We start from the raw sequence: 15,028 nt of genomic DNA on the forward strand, positions 1-15,028 counted from the left end.
TTGATAGTAATAGGGTCAACGTCGTCCGAAGTGCCGTGAATATCTTGAACGGTATGGGAATGGGTGATCGAATGCTATATTGTCATATCAGAGGAGCTATAGAAAACCTTCCAGTCCAACTCTGTAATCTGTCTTGCGCATGCATGTCAACTCTAATCTCTCTAGAGAGTGGCCAAACATGCGGGGTGACAAAGCGAAGCCGATATAGCTCCTACAATTGAATCATCACGGCGTGAAATTGAAAAAGATGGAGAAGGCTGCACCATGCACCGGTAGTCGTTCTTGTGTGGGATCCTGAGTCTGTGGAGCTAAGTGGTGGCCTGCAGTGTGCCACCCTCCTGCACGTGTAGGCTCCCATCTATGACGGTGACACACCGGGAACGGCGCGATAGAGTGGACCAGATCGACTTTCAAGGCTTTCCAGAATATTTCGACGAATTTTGGGTCCTGATCGGAGATTAAAACCAGTGTTAGGCCCTAGTTAGCGGTCCACAGGTAAATGATTGCTTTTTCTCCCCACTGTTCGCCTGTCTAGTCCACACGGCCTGGGAGAATCGCAATCAGATGAATTTATCGGTCAAGTTCAGCATTGCGTTGTGGCATTTGACGGTAGTAGGCAGGCCAACGACAAAGTCGAGGTTGGTCATATGGAATGGTGTCGGTTGTGGCAGGATTGGTTGTAGCGAACCGTATGGCTTGTGCCTTAGGACTGCGTTGTCCCCACTTGTTGGGCAGTGCTGAATATACTTCTTCGGCAGCTTTGTTCCCTTGGAGAAGGTGAGGCCCTGGAGAGCTTGTTGGTCATTAACAAGCTGGAAAATTCCACTACACATAGATTTGCAGAGGCAAAAGGTGTCTTCCCCGCTGGCGTTGCGGAAGAATACTTTGTCGTCCAGACGATAAGGGAGCCTCGTTTTCATCGGGTCCTTCGAATTCTCCATCTCTTAAGCCATTGATGTGCTGAGGAACAAAGAAGACATTTCAGCCAACTAAGGCAAGCAAGGCATAACCTTCTTCGCTGTGCACGAACTGGGCAAATGGCCGGTCTCTTGCTGGAAAAGGCCGCTAGGAAACGCCCTCACTTGGAGTGCCCATATACCGTACGAGAGCTTGACAATCTTCGGTATTCGAACCCCAATAAGGCAGAGTGAATCTCGCTTGCGGCATCTGTGTGGGAAAATTCTTGGTCCTGGTTGATTCGCTATCCACCGGCTTTTCACTCGCCGTTAGAAGGAAAACCTCCTTGTCAACAAAGAAGAATGCGATATGCTGTAAGTGGTGCTGGCCTCTTTTGCCGTTCGCTTCGCTAGTGCATCCATGTCTTGTGAAGTCCCAAGGGTAACGAGTCCACACTAATGAACCGGAGGCCATATCATGCTTGTAGCAACGCGCAGAATGGTAAACGTGAACCACTTAGCCCTCACAGGAGAGACGATATTCAACCCATTAACAAAAGTCGCAAGGTCTGAGAATTCTGGGTGTATCTGGTGTGACAGAGATTGAAAATTTGGGGGGAAACGCAGGTTCGCATCAATGTTGAATATGTAGAGTGGCTCGTAAGCCAGGACGGACATCAACTCATAGGGCAGCACTCGCTTGAAATGACTCAGAAGGAGCCCATCCCAACCCTTTTTTGCAAGGTCCTTATTGCAGACGATTTGCGCAGGAGTACTCCTGATCAATTCCACATTCAGGGATGCGATTCTGCTCTCGGTTCACGCCATCCCAGACGTGGTCTTCAGTTCAAGAACTCCCGCATCATAGCCCAAACCACCAGGGGAGAGTCGTAGTCGGCTCAATCCTCTAGCGATAGCTAGCTCGACGCTGGAAGCTGAGGTGTCTCGACATCGGCACTGTCGTCCTCGGCACCGGTTGGTATTGACTTGAGTCCTTGAAGCAAGGCGTCAAAGTCGATGTGTGTGATTGGTGTACCCCACGGGTCCGGAGACTCTGTTGTTGCGGAAACGGTTCTTCTTGCTAGACTTGCTGTGTAATTACAACTCTCTATTTACGAGTCTGGCTTCTCCTCTTTGTCAATCCGGTCCAGCCAGGAACAGTGAATATGCTATCTCCGCCATTGTCCATAGATCATGGCTCAGATGCTTCACGTTCTTAGCTGTCGACTGCATCCCTGTAGATACGATTGAATGACTGCGAGGGAATGTCCATGTCTTGGATTCGGTGGGGAATATGATTGTTCCTCTTATGAATGCGGTCAACGAGCACCGCGTAGTCCTTCATCCCGAGATTGTGATCCATTTCGACGATGGGGTGCCATTTCGAACAACTTAGAAGTCAAAGGATATGAACATCAAGCCAGGGCCAGGGCTAGAAGAAGCCGACAGAATTAGACAATGAGCAAAGATTCACCAGTCGGGGATAATAGTCAGCTTGCCTTGGCTCAACCTAATTGCCCTCCTGATACGACTCTCAAGTCCCACAGCAAGACAGCAACTCCCATGACGATGCTCTTCTGTACCTTTGGTCAAATGTTGTATTCAAAGACGTGTCCAGAGTGAAGCAGTTTTACTGTCTTCGATGGTTTGTTCGAGTTGGCCCAGAGAGACCACGTTCCATGTTTTCCTCAGTGTGGCAAGAAGTGCATGACACTTGGGTAAGCATTCTTGCATGATTGCCATCACCGAGGCAGGATTATCATTGAGACGACCAATATTCTCACACAAGCAACACTCCATCACGCAGCTAGCCACTTTCATCGTTATGGGTGCTTGGTTGCCAGACGCAATGCCTGTGGACTATTCACACTTGTCGAGAGTGACAATGTTCACACGGCTTGGTTACCAGACAAAGCCAAGTCTGTAAGCGATTGCCAGGTCAAATATGACAATCGGGGTAACAGTTGGCTCTCTTCCTTTGTCATTTATCAGTTCCTTCACATTGGCTTTGATGTACTCGATATATTACTCACCGACAGCATGCGGCGGCTAGGGAGCAATTGGCTTTCGCACTTTGTATCTATCCTAAAATATCTCAGTTAATATCCATAAGTTTTGCTCATTCCATAATACCGAGGAAATTACTCACCCTCTCCAATGATATCTGTTGCTCCACATCTCTCCGTGGGAACCGAAGGGAAAATCTCAAACACAGCTCCATTGGACTTAAGTGGAACGAGTTTCTCGCTCCCGTGTATAGGACCTAGCATATCAAGAGCGAAGCGAACTCGTTTGTTTGTTCTGATTTTGTATGGAGTGCAGGCAAATTGATCAACAGGCCCTCGCCAGTGTCCCAAAAACCACGTGCCAAAGCGAGTGCGAACATCAGCTGGTAGGAGTTGCCTTTAATACCAGCGGGAATCTAGATAGGAGTTAGTATAAATGTATACATAGTATAGAATGAAGACATACTGTCATCCACTCTCGTTTCGTTCGATAGCAAAGATCGCAGAGCCGGGTATTGACGTGGTCCTTCGTGCAGCGGATCACAATCTGTTCACTGGGACAGAGTTCCTTGCCACGCAGCAAATGGCGTTTGAGGTACGAGATAATAGGCCAATCGCTATGATCTTCGCGTCCTAGATCTTTCACGGCGCCGCGCAGTCCTCAAAGAAGGGCCATCGCCGGAACTCATAGCGGATAGTTTCCACTGGTTGTAGGAGGAAAGCATTAGCACTGAACCGTTACCGTCCGAGAATAACACCTAGTAACAAGAGACCCTCTGCAGTGGCCGAAAGGACACTGAGAAGATACCTCAAACGAGGGGACAACCGATTCACGAGATAATCAAGATCGAGGATTGAATGGTAGCTACCGCATCCACTTTCGAATAAGTGCCTGCTGGGTGTCTGTTCTGTATGAGTCGAAATGATCAAGCAGGTGAGGCGAAACGATTCCACCGGAGCTTGCCTTAAAAGTGTTAGCTGGACTGATAGAAAGTAGATAACTTATCATCAGAAATGACTTACAAGAAAGCTCAATTTGCCGACCCATTCCAACCCATCCCTGTTGTCCTTTCCCTCCCCCTTAGGAGTGTGTTAGAATAGAACGAAAGTGAACCTGACAAGGTACGACTCACCGTTCCCGCTCCATGATCGTGTGCGACGACTGTGCAGATGTCAGTGCATACTGTCTATTCACTCCCCAGCAAGGGCTTTTTTTGAGCTTTTCCCGACAGTGCGTAGCTGGTAGTGTGCGCCACACTTAAGGTGCCGAGAGACAGAATGTAGGGTACAAGGTTAAGGGGGCTGGTTTCGAAAGGGGTCCCGGACAGAAAGTACTTGATGTTAGATGGCATGATATACCAATAACTCAGGCAACCCTGTCTCTGAGTTCGTGCTGTCTCGTACTGTAGGCCGCCTGTTCGTCTTCCCTAGAACAACATGTTAGCATGACTGTATGAGAATAAAATAAACTGAAGCTCAAAACTCACACATATTGTCCCTGGCGTCCTGTCAGGCGCTCTTGACATTGGGAACCTGTTGGTCTTTGTACGCTGCAGCACTACTAGGAGCATGAGCACGAACAGGCATGGACCAGTGTGCCGAAGTGATACGCCAGTCTGGTAAGAGGAACTGTCTGATATTCCCTGACACTTGAAATCAGAGAACAGCTCAAGAAGCTGGATGTGCGATTCATGCAGCATGAGTCTGAAACCGTGGCCGCTGGGACAAAATGAGATTTGCATCTCCTGCTTTCGTTCACGGCCCATATTCTTGTATATTCAACTTTTGTTCTCCGAACCGCCACAATGCTTGAGGATCTGACTTGAAGCATTCACGATAAAGGGGATTCGGAGAAGTGTAGCAATTTTCGGAAATGTCAGGTCTGTATCGAAGTCAGCAAGACTGCAGAGGGAAGAAGGAGAAAACGAGGAGAAAAGTACTAACCTTCACTTCTTGCTTGTAGGGAGTGATTATATAAGAAAGGAACACAAACTCGAAAGAATAAGCTTGGTGATGTGAGATGAGGTGGAGTATCAAAGAAGTGAAGTGACTTGTATAGGTTGACTGGTCCAAAGGTTGAGTTGTTGAAGTAAGAAATATAAATGTATAAGATCATTTATATAGAGGAACTGAAGGTAGGCGGAGTGAGGTGGAAAAAGAAGAGAAAGAAGAAGTGGTTGAATGAGAAATTCATGATCTTATATAGCCTTCAATTTTCTGGGGCACCTCTTCATTCATGCAGGTTTTGCCTTTGGAATTAACTATGGCCAACTTGCTTGCTTGGTTGATTGACGTGGCCACCCACCTCTGTAGCTTTCCTAAATATATACCTGTAAATTAACCACTAGATGGTAAGTTGTGGCTACCTAGCTACCTGAATGTAGGGGTAGGCCCTAGTAGAACCTGTAGGTTAACGTTACTGCCATAAGTCAAGTTTGGCAGAGAGCATGCCAATCCATGAAAACTATAGATATCAAAATGTACTAGTAGTAAACGATCTGATTCCTATAGAATAACAGATGTATCGTCGACTACGACAATTGATACTCTTAGCCGGTGTATGGCCATCATATTCAGTGACTAAAAGTACAAGATCTTCTATGTACCAACAAGGTAACGTTAACCCGAAAGTGGGTACAAGAAGGGATGTATGGGATGTCGATATCCGACAAAGGATATGCCGAAGAGAAATGCCGCAAAACGCCGCAGGATGCTCAAGACAAAAAGAACCAAAGAAAAGAAAAACAGTCAACTCAGGGTATATATCTAGATGCTTTTAACCTTGCCACTCTGACGCAACAGCATCGTGTCAAGATCTTCCTCGCTAGACTCCGGACTATCACCAGCAAAGTTACCCTCCGCATCAGGGTCTTGCCGGGACTTGGAGATCCGTCGTTGCCACCCAAGCATCACAGGGAGAAAGTGCCACAGGTCGAACTCAGGCCACATTACGTCAAGGAAGACGATTTCGGTATTTTCGTGTGTTTGCCAGAGCATGAAGTCGCTTAGACGTTCCACGCCTGACGTGCGGATTAGGATGTCCAGGGGTGGGGTGCCCTTGGTCAACATGCGGTCGTTGAGGGTCTGACGAGAGATTGTTTCGGGTGAGATATAGACAGGGCTGTCTGATTCTGTCGGGGCAGTTTGTGGTGAGCCCTTGTGAGGCTCTTGTTGGCCTCCGTGGTGGAGGGTGGTGGAAGATGAGAAGGAAGAGCCGGACTCGTAGACATGGTTGGCGCGGTCGTTCCGAGTGGGTAAATCGTCGTCCTGTGCCGACGACCCAGATGTGGATTCCGAGTCGCTGGTTGTATCATGGGTTTTCGAGCCGAGCGTCTGCGCGCGAATATTATATGCAATATGGGATTCCGAGAAGGGGGTGCGGGATGCCGCACCTGCGGAGCGGGTGTTTTGGATCGGCTTGCTATAATCTTCGACTGTGTCGCGGATGGCGGTGGTGATTTCATCGCGGGAGGTATAAGGGAAGCAGATGTTCAGGACGCGGTCTCCGTTGCGGCTGGTCAGGTCGACGGCTCTGTTGACAGCAGCCAGGACATCGGGCTTCAGCAGATCGAGGCGGCCCAGGACGCGGACCTTGGCGCCGTATCGATCCAGCAGGTCGCCATGCTGAGCCATCTGCGACAGCTTGACCTTGGCCATTTCCATGAGCGCATCCACTTCGAATTTTGACCGTTTAAAGTTCTCGATACTAAAGGCGTAAATCGTGACTACCTTCACGCCACTCTTGTAGCAGACTTCGAGGATCTATAATAGACGGTCGTTAGTACTAGGTCGCGAGGTAGCGGTGCTGCCCGAGAGTCTAGCTCTCAAGGTGGGAGGTCGCAACTCACCCTCGCCAGAGCCTCAAATCCCAGGTTATGTCCCTCCACTGTTTCAATTCCATGCGAGCGGGCAAATCTTCTGTTCCCGTCCATAACGAAGGCCACATGCTGAGGAATAGGGCCCTGCTGGAGCGCACCGATCAGCAGCTCCTTCAGGTTCGTGATGGCGAACTCAACAGGCGGAGAGGCGAGGAACCAGTTTCGCAGTCGCGACATATGCATTGAACCCGCCATGATGTAATTCGAGATGAAGCCCGCAGACTTTATTTCGAGACCTTGGAGAAGTCGGGGGAGTTGGATGGGGAGGATCGAAGTGAGGCAGAAAGCGCACGGTTAGTGGCTGGGCGGACTCGGAGGTCAAAGGCAACGTGTTCAATTATTTAGGAGAAAAGGAACAGGCTGCGATGCAAGACTGGGAAGTTTTTTAAAGTGCATGTGAGGCGATGCTAGGCTACACTGTTTTTTTAGATTTTCTTGTTCTGGGATTTTTGGCCCCTGCTCAACGCTGCTCTCGGACGTGGCAAGTTATGCGGACGGAAGTCGAGTTTACGATTTGTTGAGATCCCCGCCACCATAAATAGTGCAGATACTTGTGCTTGGTTTCGTTGTGACTTGGCGCTTCTATGTTTCTCTACATTGGATTGGATTGGATCAAAACATTCATTAACAGAGAGGATATCTTGCATGGATATATAAAACAGCAAATGGACACAACTTGACAATAGACGCCGCTATGATATTCATGAGAAGCACTTATAATGGCAGTTCAAAGGTCTTTTCGGTACTCTTCGGTACTAGAAGGTGTGCCAGGACCTGAGCTAGCCATATCCCAGCTTCCATCTTCACTTCGACGACGGCGACGCTCTCCGCGTTCCCTCATAGCATCCCGGATGCGCGAACTGACGTCCTCCAGCGGATCCTTTTGGGTGAGAGGGCTCAGCGGCTTCAGCCCGTGTCGAGATCCGGGTCGACCGCTGGCGGAGCTGCTGCGGCTATGATCACGGCTAGGAGGCCGTGTAGAGAAGAAGCCAATGTTGGCCAAGTTGTGGAACGACTCGTTGCGGGGCAAAGGCTCCGATGTAGGCATTCCCTCGCCCGCTTCTGAGACGCTGGTTCTTCTGATCTCCGGCAGTCCGTGCTCCTTGGTTTCCGACTCGGCATCCCGGAATGGACCCGTGACAATCCGAGAGGCATCGAAGTCGGGGAACAACTCGGGACCCATGGTGTTGATCGCGTCGGTCACTTGTTGGGCGAGCGCAGCACGTCGTTCACGGAGTCTCACCAGGGTGTTGGCTGACGATGGGTTCAAGGACAGAACAAGCGGCCGGAGCGACTTGATGATGTCCATACCGACCTCACCAATGCGGAGAGCTGCAAAGGTGATTGTGGGGAAAAGAACCATGCCGATCATCACCACTGACCAGAGTGGCACCCAGTTTGGAACCAACCCTTGGACTCGGTTCCAGTAGGTCCAATAAGTGAAAGCCGCAGTGTAAAAGGCGTAGAGAGCGGGAGCAAATGCAAGGGCGATAAGAAGCTTCCATGTGGCCATGACATCCCGGCCTTGAAGTTTCACAGTAGAAGCAGCCAAGGCTTCCTTGGACTTCTTCGCGGAGAGATACTTGGTTGCGATGAAAACGGGGGTGAAGAGGAGGAAACCAGGCAGTGTCCCAATTGTCAAAAGGGCTAGTTTGCCCAGGCGATAGAGCAATGTAGCCACCACCTGGAGGATAGAGAACTTGGCGTAGGCAACTTGGTGATCCCGGATTCCGAGGATGCGAAGCTGTTTGTTGTAACTCACAATGGACCTACGCAGGTCAACGATTCGAGGGTCATCCTTGAAGTGAGCGTATCCTTTCACAAGGCGACGGTTCAGTTCCACAACCATGGGAAGAGGAAGCTTTTTGCCCTTGGTGTTGTACAGACGACGCGCCGCTTGGATAACCTATGATTTGTGAGTTGAAGTGCCGTATTTGAAATCAGAGGAAGCTTACCATAAGAGTTTCATAATCGGGACTGGTGACAGTGACAGAAACGAGACTTCCGTAGATAATATCCAGCAAAGCACCGACGGACTCTCGTCGTTCGCCTTGCTTGAACTGCTCCACCAATTCCCGCGGGACATCGATTGGTGTACCGAACTCAATAACGGCTCTGGAACGGAACTTGTGAGCATGGAAATAGTTCATACCACAGGGAACAATTTTCAAGCCACAGTCCGGGTTCTCCGCCAGTGTACCAAGAGCCATCAAAGCCACACCAGCTATACAATGTCAGCGAGAAGTCACCTCGAGTATAACCAATAGAGCTTACCTTTCAAGGGAAGCAGTGTCGTGCGATCGTGGCTTCCACCTTCGGGGAAGATACCAACACAGCCTCCAGCACCAAGTCGCTTGAAGACTGCTTGATAGACCGCGGTTTGATCGACATGAGGGGCAACCTTGAACTTGGTGCCCTTGAAATCTGGGTTCTGCTCGGACACATCACCAGAGAATTTTCCATCACTGCCAATGTCCTTGCGTCCAGTAAGCTGGCCCAACGCGTCTCTGTGTTTGAAGGGTTTCTTGAGAACCAATTCCTCGGGTCCGCGGACCTCCGCAATAGCAGCACTGTGTGATGTTCCGTTGATCGTAGGTAAAGCGATAGTTCCGTCCTTTTCGAAGCCCGGTCCCTCAAAGTTCGTTCCAACACCGCGTAGCAAAGTTGGCTCGTTGATGGGGTCAGGAAGGTAGATGGTTCCAGTGCCCGGTTTCAGGTTGTCCATGGCACGTGCCACGGGGAGTGTTCCAATGCCTCGTGCGAGGAATCCGATAAATTTGCGCCGGAAGGATTTTTCGGCGATGAGCCACGAGATTCGACGGTGAGCTTCGCTGCGGATGACGCGCATCAAAACTAGAGAATCGACGAACTGTGCGAAATCACGCGTCAGCATCTTATTAGTGTCTCAGAAGCTGGCGGCTTACCTGGTTGGCATGGGGCGCGGCCACCAGAATGATGGGACCGCGTCGAGGGATCTTCCATGATCCCCGGGGGTGCACTTCGCGGAAGAAGAGGTCAATCAGCACAGAGAAAGTCCACAGGACCAGATCGTACATCCACCCGACGAGGGGTGGAATGTAGGGTCCTTTGTCTCCCATGTTGTAGAGGGCCCGGTTCGGCGATAAGGATGATGTCTTATGATGTCGACATGAAGTTCCCTACAAATATGAGTAACCCCACCGGATAAGCTTGGAACAGCTCGGAAGAGCTGGGAACATACCTGGACTTCTTCTGTTTACTCCCAGCTACCGTATCAAATATAGTAGACAGTGAGCACGAGATCAAGGGTAGTGAGGAGAGGAAGTTTTTCGAAACCGGAAGTTGGCTTTTAGCGCGGGCTCGGACGCTTCTAGAACAGGTTCTTTTACGATCTTTCGCAATACTTCAAACCCTTGATTGATTCAAGACCAGTGGCTTGTGACCTGAGTAGTGCGCAGGCTATTTATGCCGAGTTGAAATGTGACTTGGGAGTTCTGGTCACTTAACTTACATGTAACTTACCTGTTAGCCCCAGACACGAAATACATCTATGAAGTCAACCCCAGATTCTAACCCCTCATCCCAACGTCTATGCAAGTTCTGTTGGGAAGATAACCCTGTCAAAGCGTATGCAGTAGCGGATCGGCCAAGCCGTGCATTCTGTATAGACTTAAGCTTAATGCAGTGGAGAAGTAGGCCTCTGATCTACAAAAAAAAAGGAAGTTCAGTTCCCCTGCAGGTTCGCCTCTCCCCGCCTGCCCCGCCCCAACTTCATCTCATTCCTGACTTTCTCTCTGGTTCTGCTTTTCTTCCAAGGTTCGCAGCTTTCCTTGATTTGGCTGAGTCACCTGCTCTAGCTCCGAGGCACAATGTCTCTCAAGTATGGACCCTTTTCAGACATGGAAGCATTAAAACTGATTGCTTCTCTAGCTGGGTAATGCTTCATGACCAGGAAGGCTTTGTCCGTCTCCCAAATGAACGCTTAATATACTCCTCGCCTCCCCGCACAAGCGTATCCTTGACCCCACCATCCGGGTACAAAGGCACAGAGAAGCTCTCAGTTCAAAGCAGCGCAGGCTGTATTCATCTCACCAACCAAAGAGTTAGTATCATCCACCTATCTATCGTGGGCTTTTCTCAACTCTTGACCAGGTCGTCTATCTCCCCGCAAACAGAACAAATGACTTCCAGTCCTTCTCCTCACCCCTTCTAAGTGTCAAGGACTCTCATGTATCAGCGCCTTTCTTCGGTCCCAATGTATGGACAGCGCTGGTACAGCCCGTATCAGGAGGAGGCATTTCACCATCTCTGCCAGCCGTGCAGCTGAAAGTGACATTCAAGGAAGGGGGAGCTTTTGATTTCCACACCAACTTTGAGCGCATCAAGGAACGACTGGAACAGGCCTTTGAAAATACCAGTGAAGGCACTCGCGGTCAGCAAAACGTGGATCTCTCGGCTGTCCATCTGGAAGAGTTGCCCGCATATGAAGCGCCGCCCAATGCTAGTCAGACCGGCGCTGCTCCCAGCGAACCACCCACAGAGCCTCCAAGCAGTCGAGTATCTGATGCAGGCACCGAGCCCGTGGAGCCACCTCCATGCTATGAGGCGGTCCAATCGCAAAGTGTGGCAGATGAGCTAGAGGCGAGGTTACGGCGAGCCAGTTGATTATTTGATATGAAGCCGGAATTCATCTCACTTAATGATCCCATTAAATATTTCAACTTGCCAAAATTTCCCGTTATACACATGTACACTATGAATCAGTTAGCGACACGAAAGCGGTGCGACGCACTTAGAAGATGCACGGATCTGCTCCTCACCAGCGGCATTTAAATAGTAGTAAACAAGTATATGTATTTCAGGATGTATACTGTGAAACGAAGCACATTAAATGTAATTATATCACCTCCAATAGTATCGAGTAGTTAAATAGTCAAGCCAGACCATCGACCAATCACGTGCGGCATAATTGGCGTCTCTCAGCGGCCGGGGCTTTCCGATTTTCCAGTCCGAAGCAGCTTGGGCAAAACCAACAACCTCCCTCAATTCCGTACCCCCTTCAATCCCACCCCCAACACCCAGGACCCCCCGGTCACCTTCATTCAATTCATCACAATGGGTCTCTCCGACTTTTTCTCTGAGGTCGTCTCCTCCCTGGGCTTCGCCGAGGCCCAGGCTGAGGCTCCCGCCCAGGAACCCGAAACCACCCAGGACGAGTCCTCCGACAAGACTGAGGACTCCGAGAGCACCGAGTCCGAGTCCGCCGAGGAGACCCCCGCTGAGGAGTCTTCTGAGGAGGCCCCCGAGGAAGAGGAGCCTGAGGCTGAGGCCGAGGAGGAAGAGGAGGAAGAAGAGGAAGAGGAAGAGGAGGAGCCTGAGGACATCAAGCCCAAGCTCGAGGAGGGTGAGTGGCCCTATCGTCATTTTCTTGTGTTTTTTGATACATTGCCCATGTGTATTGCCCTGCGATCGCGGGCAATGGGCAATTGGTCGTGCCCATTCGTCTTATGTGTCAGGATCAGCCCCTGCATCGTAAAGCGCCAATGGCACTGCAATCACGCCGAATCAATGCCTGCTTTGATCTCAGATCGGTAACTGACTCTTTTCTGCAGAGTGCGCCAACTCCGCCCAGTGCGCTCCCTACAAGCACCACTTCGACGAGTGCGTTGAACGCGTCACCCGCCAGGAAGAGGATGAGAACTACAAGGGTCCCAAGGAGGACTGTGTCGAGGAGTGTAAGTACTAACAACAATCAGAAATGATCATATGATGGAATCGGACACCGCTTCGAATTGTCTGTCATCGAGTTCTGATTGTGCGACTAACACAATCCCAGTCTTCCACCTCACCCACTGCGCCACCGCCTGTGCTGCCCCCAAGCTCTGGAGGGAGCTCAAGTAAACGTCTCACCCAAGACGTTTACATCGGCGTCCCAATACTTTCCCGCATCGATACGAGAAATCCCTGGACCCCGCCGAACCGAAAATCCAATCCCGTTTTTCTGATGGCCGCCAAGGCAATTTTAGAGGAATAGCCTGGTGGCTTGCCTTGGATTGAGAACGCAGGATTGATCAAGAAACCCCTTCATCGACTCTTTCCTCGTGTATGTGTGCGCATATTATGTTGTGTTTTCGAGGTAGGGAGGAGGGCTCAGAGGAAACGAATAATAGATCACACCCTTCTCCCTGCCTTGCATGTACAGATAGCTGGTCTTCCGCCTGTTCGAACTGTGCTTTGTTTTTTTATTCTCTGTTTAAAACGAATCTCATCTGTCTTGATTGACACTCGTCTGGGTTTACTAGTCCACTATCCTTCCAACGCATGGCTATAATTGCTTGCAGTGATGTTGCACCATCAATTGCTTGTTGGGTATCAGTATGTTGATTCGCTAATAACGAGAACTATGCGCCCGCTCAAATAGCATCGTATAGACATCACAGGCCCCGATAGAGGGCCATAGTCCCCAATCCGGTAAGATCAAGGGGATATATACAGCGCTGACCAGGGCCTACCTTGCAGAGAAAGAATGGTCCCAAAGACAAAAATCGCAAGAAAAAGCAAATGAGAGACAAAACACCTTGCAGTTCAAACCCAGTAACACAAAATCATCAGCGCAAAAGAGCTGTAGAATCCTTCGCAGAAACACCAGAACCCCCAGAATCAACCGAATCAACTTTATCAACCTTCTTCGAACCCTCATCCCCAACAGCATCCCGCAACCCAATCCCCGAATCAACAATCCACCTCCTCTTCTCAACAACCCTCCCAAACAACCCAATAGTCAAAGGAAAAGGCGCAGCAACAACCGCAACAACAGCCGCAAAAACCAACGCATTCCTCATATCCCCAGGCACCCGCGCCCCAACCCCCATCTTCAACGCATCCTGAATAAGAATAAAACAAGCCCCAAGCAACTGCCCTCCAGTCCAGCAAATGGTACTCCCAATCTCCGGCGAAAGGGGATAAGTAATCTCCGCCAAGAACTCCAGCACAATCGGCAACAAGGTAAACGACGAGGCGCCCAGTAACGCCATGACAACATACGACGGCGCAATCCCTGCGCTACTCCCCGGCGCGAATATCAAGCCGATATAGGTGGCTGCAACTATCGGGACGAGCACGCGGATGCTGCCGAGGTAGTGTTTATAGCGGTCTGTTAGTGGGGAGAAAATTGCTGCTGTGATCAGGCCAACGACTATTAGGATTGCGCCGGCGATTCCGGCTTCTGTTTCGCTGAAGCCGTATGGACTGAGGATTTGGTTTAGGAGGCTGCTAATGCTGTTGAAGAAGCCTACGTATATGGAGAATGGGAGGAGGATTTGCCAGAATTCCCAGGTGCGGATTAGTTGTTTTGTTGCCGTTAAGAGGGGTGTTTGCGGGGTGTTGGAACTGGAGGCGCTTGCTGGGGTTGGGGGTTTGGCGGGGAGGAAGAAGGAAGGGATTGCTGCGACGCTTGACTGGGTGGAGGGTTAGCTATTGGGTTGCGGTGGATTGATATTGTATTGGTGGTGGGTGACACTTACAATAATGGAGATGTACAACACCATATTAGGTATATCGGAAGGTTTGGTCGCCCATACCGAATCGACGAGCTGCCCTATAGCTGCGCCGAGGGGATTCGCCAGACTGGCAACAGCCGTTGCGCTTGTTCGGCCGCGATCTGAGAACCAGAGCTCGCTATATCGTGTCGGCGCGCAGAGACAGAAGGGCTGCGCGAAGCCGATGAGGATCTGGCCGAACATTGCTAGTCCGAAGATACCACCGTTTGCTTTTGTGCCGGCATATCTGAGCCAGTTGCCGACTAGCAGCAGGGCTGCTGTCATTACGATGGCTTGCTTTGGGCCGCCTTTGTTTAAGATCCAGATGACGAGGCTGTATTGCGGTCAGATCAGATCGGGACTATTGAAGCGTGGTATCCACTCTCTTATACTTACGGGCTGACGGCGCAGAATGCAAAGAGGAAGGCGGTGCTCATCCAGTTGATGGCACTCTCAGATACATCGAAATATTCGGCTGCTGTGGTTGAGATGGAGGAGAAGGTTAACCACTGTGAGGAGGGTTAGCAACGGCGATCTATGCGCAATGCGGTATAATGGGCATGGACATACATCCCAACTAACGACGATGTTTAGCAGGACTAACTGGGCCAAGCCCCAGAACCGTCGCTTATACACTTTGTACACTGGCGCGACGGCCTCGACATCTGTCGTGGGAGTCGACATGTCTGGGAGGAGTTGAAACAGGAGCCATGTAAGGCACACGAGGCACA

The 15,028-nt window shown here is 50.3% G+C and overlaps 7 protein-coding genes across 7 annotated transcripts; 2 read left to right on the plus strand and 5 right to left on the minus strand.

Moving 5' to 3' along the window:
• Positions 1–560: 560 nt before the first annotated feature.
• PENARI_c011G10957 (uncharacterized protein) lies at positions 561–941 on the minus strand (the record flags this gene model as incomplete). The annotated part of the gene is made up of 1 exon (XM_022632736.1): positions 561–941. The coding sequence occupies one exon, from the start codon at positions 939–941 to the stop codon at positions 561–563; it is 381 nt and encodes a 126-aa protein (XP_022487625.1).
• Positions 942–3,159: 2,218 nt separating this feature from the next.
• On the minus strand, positions 3,160–4,668 carry PENARI_c011G10694 (uncharacterized protein; the record flags this gene model as incomplete). Its single annotated transcript, XM_022632730.1, has 8 exons — positions 3,160–3,318; positions 3,369–3,519; positions 3,772–3,866; positions 3,926–3,982; positions 4,036–4,064; positions 4,307–4,329; positions 4,390–4,460; positions 4,513–4,668. The coding sequence occupies 8 exons, from the start codon at positions 4,666–4,668 to the stop codon at positions 3,160–3,162; spliced, it is 741 nt and encodes a 246-aa protein (XP_022487391.1).
• A 1,000-nt stretch (positions 4,669–5,668) lies between these two features.
• On the minus strand, positions 5,669–6,975 carry PENARI_c011G03702 (undecaprenyl diphosphate synthase family protein; the record flags this gene model as incomplete). Its single annotated transcript, XM_022632558.1, has 2 exons — positions 5,669–6,664; positions 6,751–6,975. The coding sequence occupies 2 exons, from the start codon at positions 6,973–6,975 to the stop codon at positions 5,669–5,671; spliced, it is 1,221 nt and encodes a 406-aa protein (XP_022487640.1).
• Positions 6,976–7,507: 532 nt separating this feature from the next.
• Positions 7,508–9,878, minus strand: PENARI_c011G05468 (putative glycerol-3-phosphate acyltransferase Sct1; the record flags this gene model as incomplete). Its single annotated transcript, XM_022632600.1, has 4 exons — positions 7,508–8,686; positions 8,736–9,004; positions 9,055–9,649; positions 9,705–9,878. The coding sequence occupies 4 exons, from the start codon at positions 9,876–9,878 to the stop codon at positions 7,508–7,510; spliced, it is 2,217 nt and encodes a 738-aa protein (XP_022487500.1).
• A 750-nt stretch (positions 9,879–10,628) lies between these two features.
• On the plus strand, positions 10,629–11,424 carry PENARI_c011G02028 (GRAM domain-containing protein; the record flags this gene model as incomplete). The annotated part of the gene is made up of 3 exons (XM_022632517.1): positions 10,629–10,639; positions 10,690–10,861; positions 10,912–11,424. 3 exons carry the CDS (start codon positions 10,629–10,631, stop codon positions 11,422–11,424), a joined length of 696 nt encoding a protein of 231 aa, XP_022487384.1.
• Positions 11,425–11,874: 450 nt separating this feature from the next.
• On the plus strand, positions 11,875–12,660 carry PENARI_c011G09767 (cytochrome b-c1 complex subunit 6 family protein; the record flags this gene model as incomplete). Its single annotated transcript, XM_022632713.1, has 3 exons — positions 11,875–12,163; positions 12,372–12,494; positions 12,596–12,660. 3 exons carry the CDS (start codon positions 11,875–11,877, stop codon positions 12,658–12,660), a joined length of 477 nt encoding a protein of 158 aa, XP_022487544.1.
• Positions 12,661–13,367: 707 nt separating this feature from the next.
• On the minus strand, positions 13,368–14,981 carry PENARI_c011G01229 (putative cell surface receptor/MFS transporter (FLVCR); the record flags this gene model as incomplete). The annotated part of the gene is made up of 4 exons (XM_022632497.1): positions 13,368–14,216; positions 14,283–14,631; positions 14,694–14,806; positions 14,868–14,981. 4 exons carry the CDS (start codon positions 14,979–14,981, stop codon positions 13,368–13,370), a joined length of 1,425 nt encoding a protein of 474 aa, XP_022487492.1.
• Positions 14,982–15,028: the final 47 nt, after the last annotated feature.

Source organism: Penicillium arizonense (genome assembly GCF_001773325.1).
Source record: "Penicillium arizonense strain CBS 141311 chromosome Unknown PENARI_contig011, whole genome shotgun sequence".
NCBI classification, from domain to species: domain Eukaryota; kingdom Fungi; phylum Ascomycota; class Eurotiomycetes; order Eurotiales; family Aspergillaceae; genus Penicillium; species Penicillium arizonense.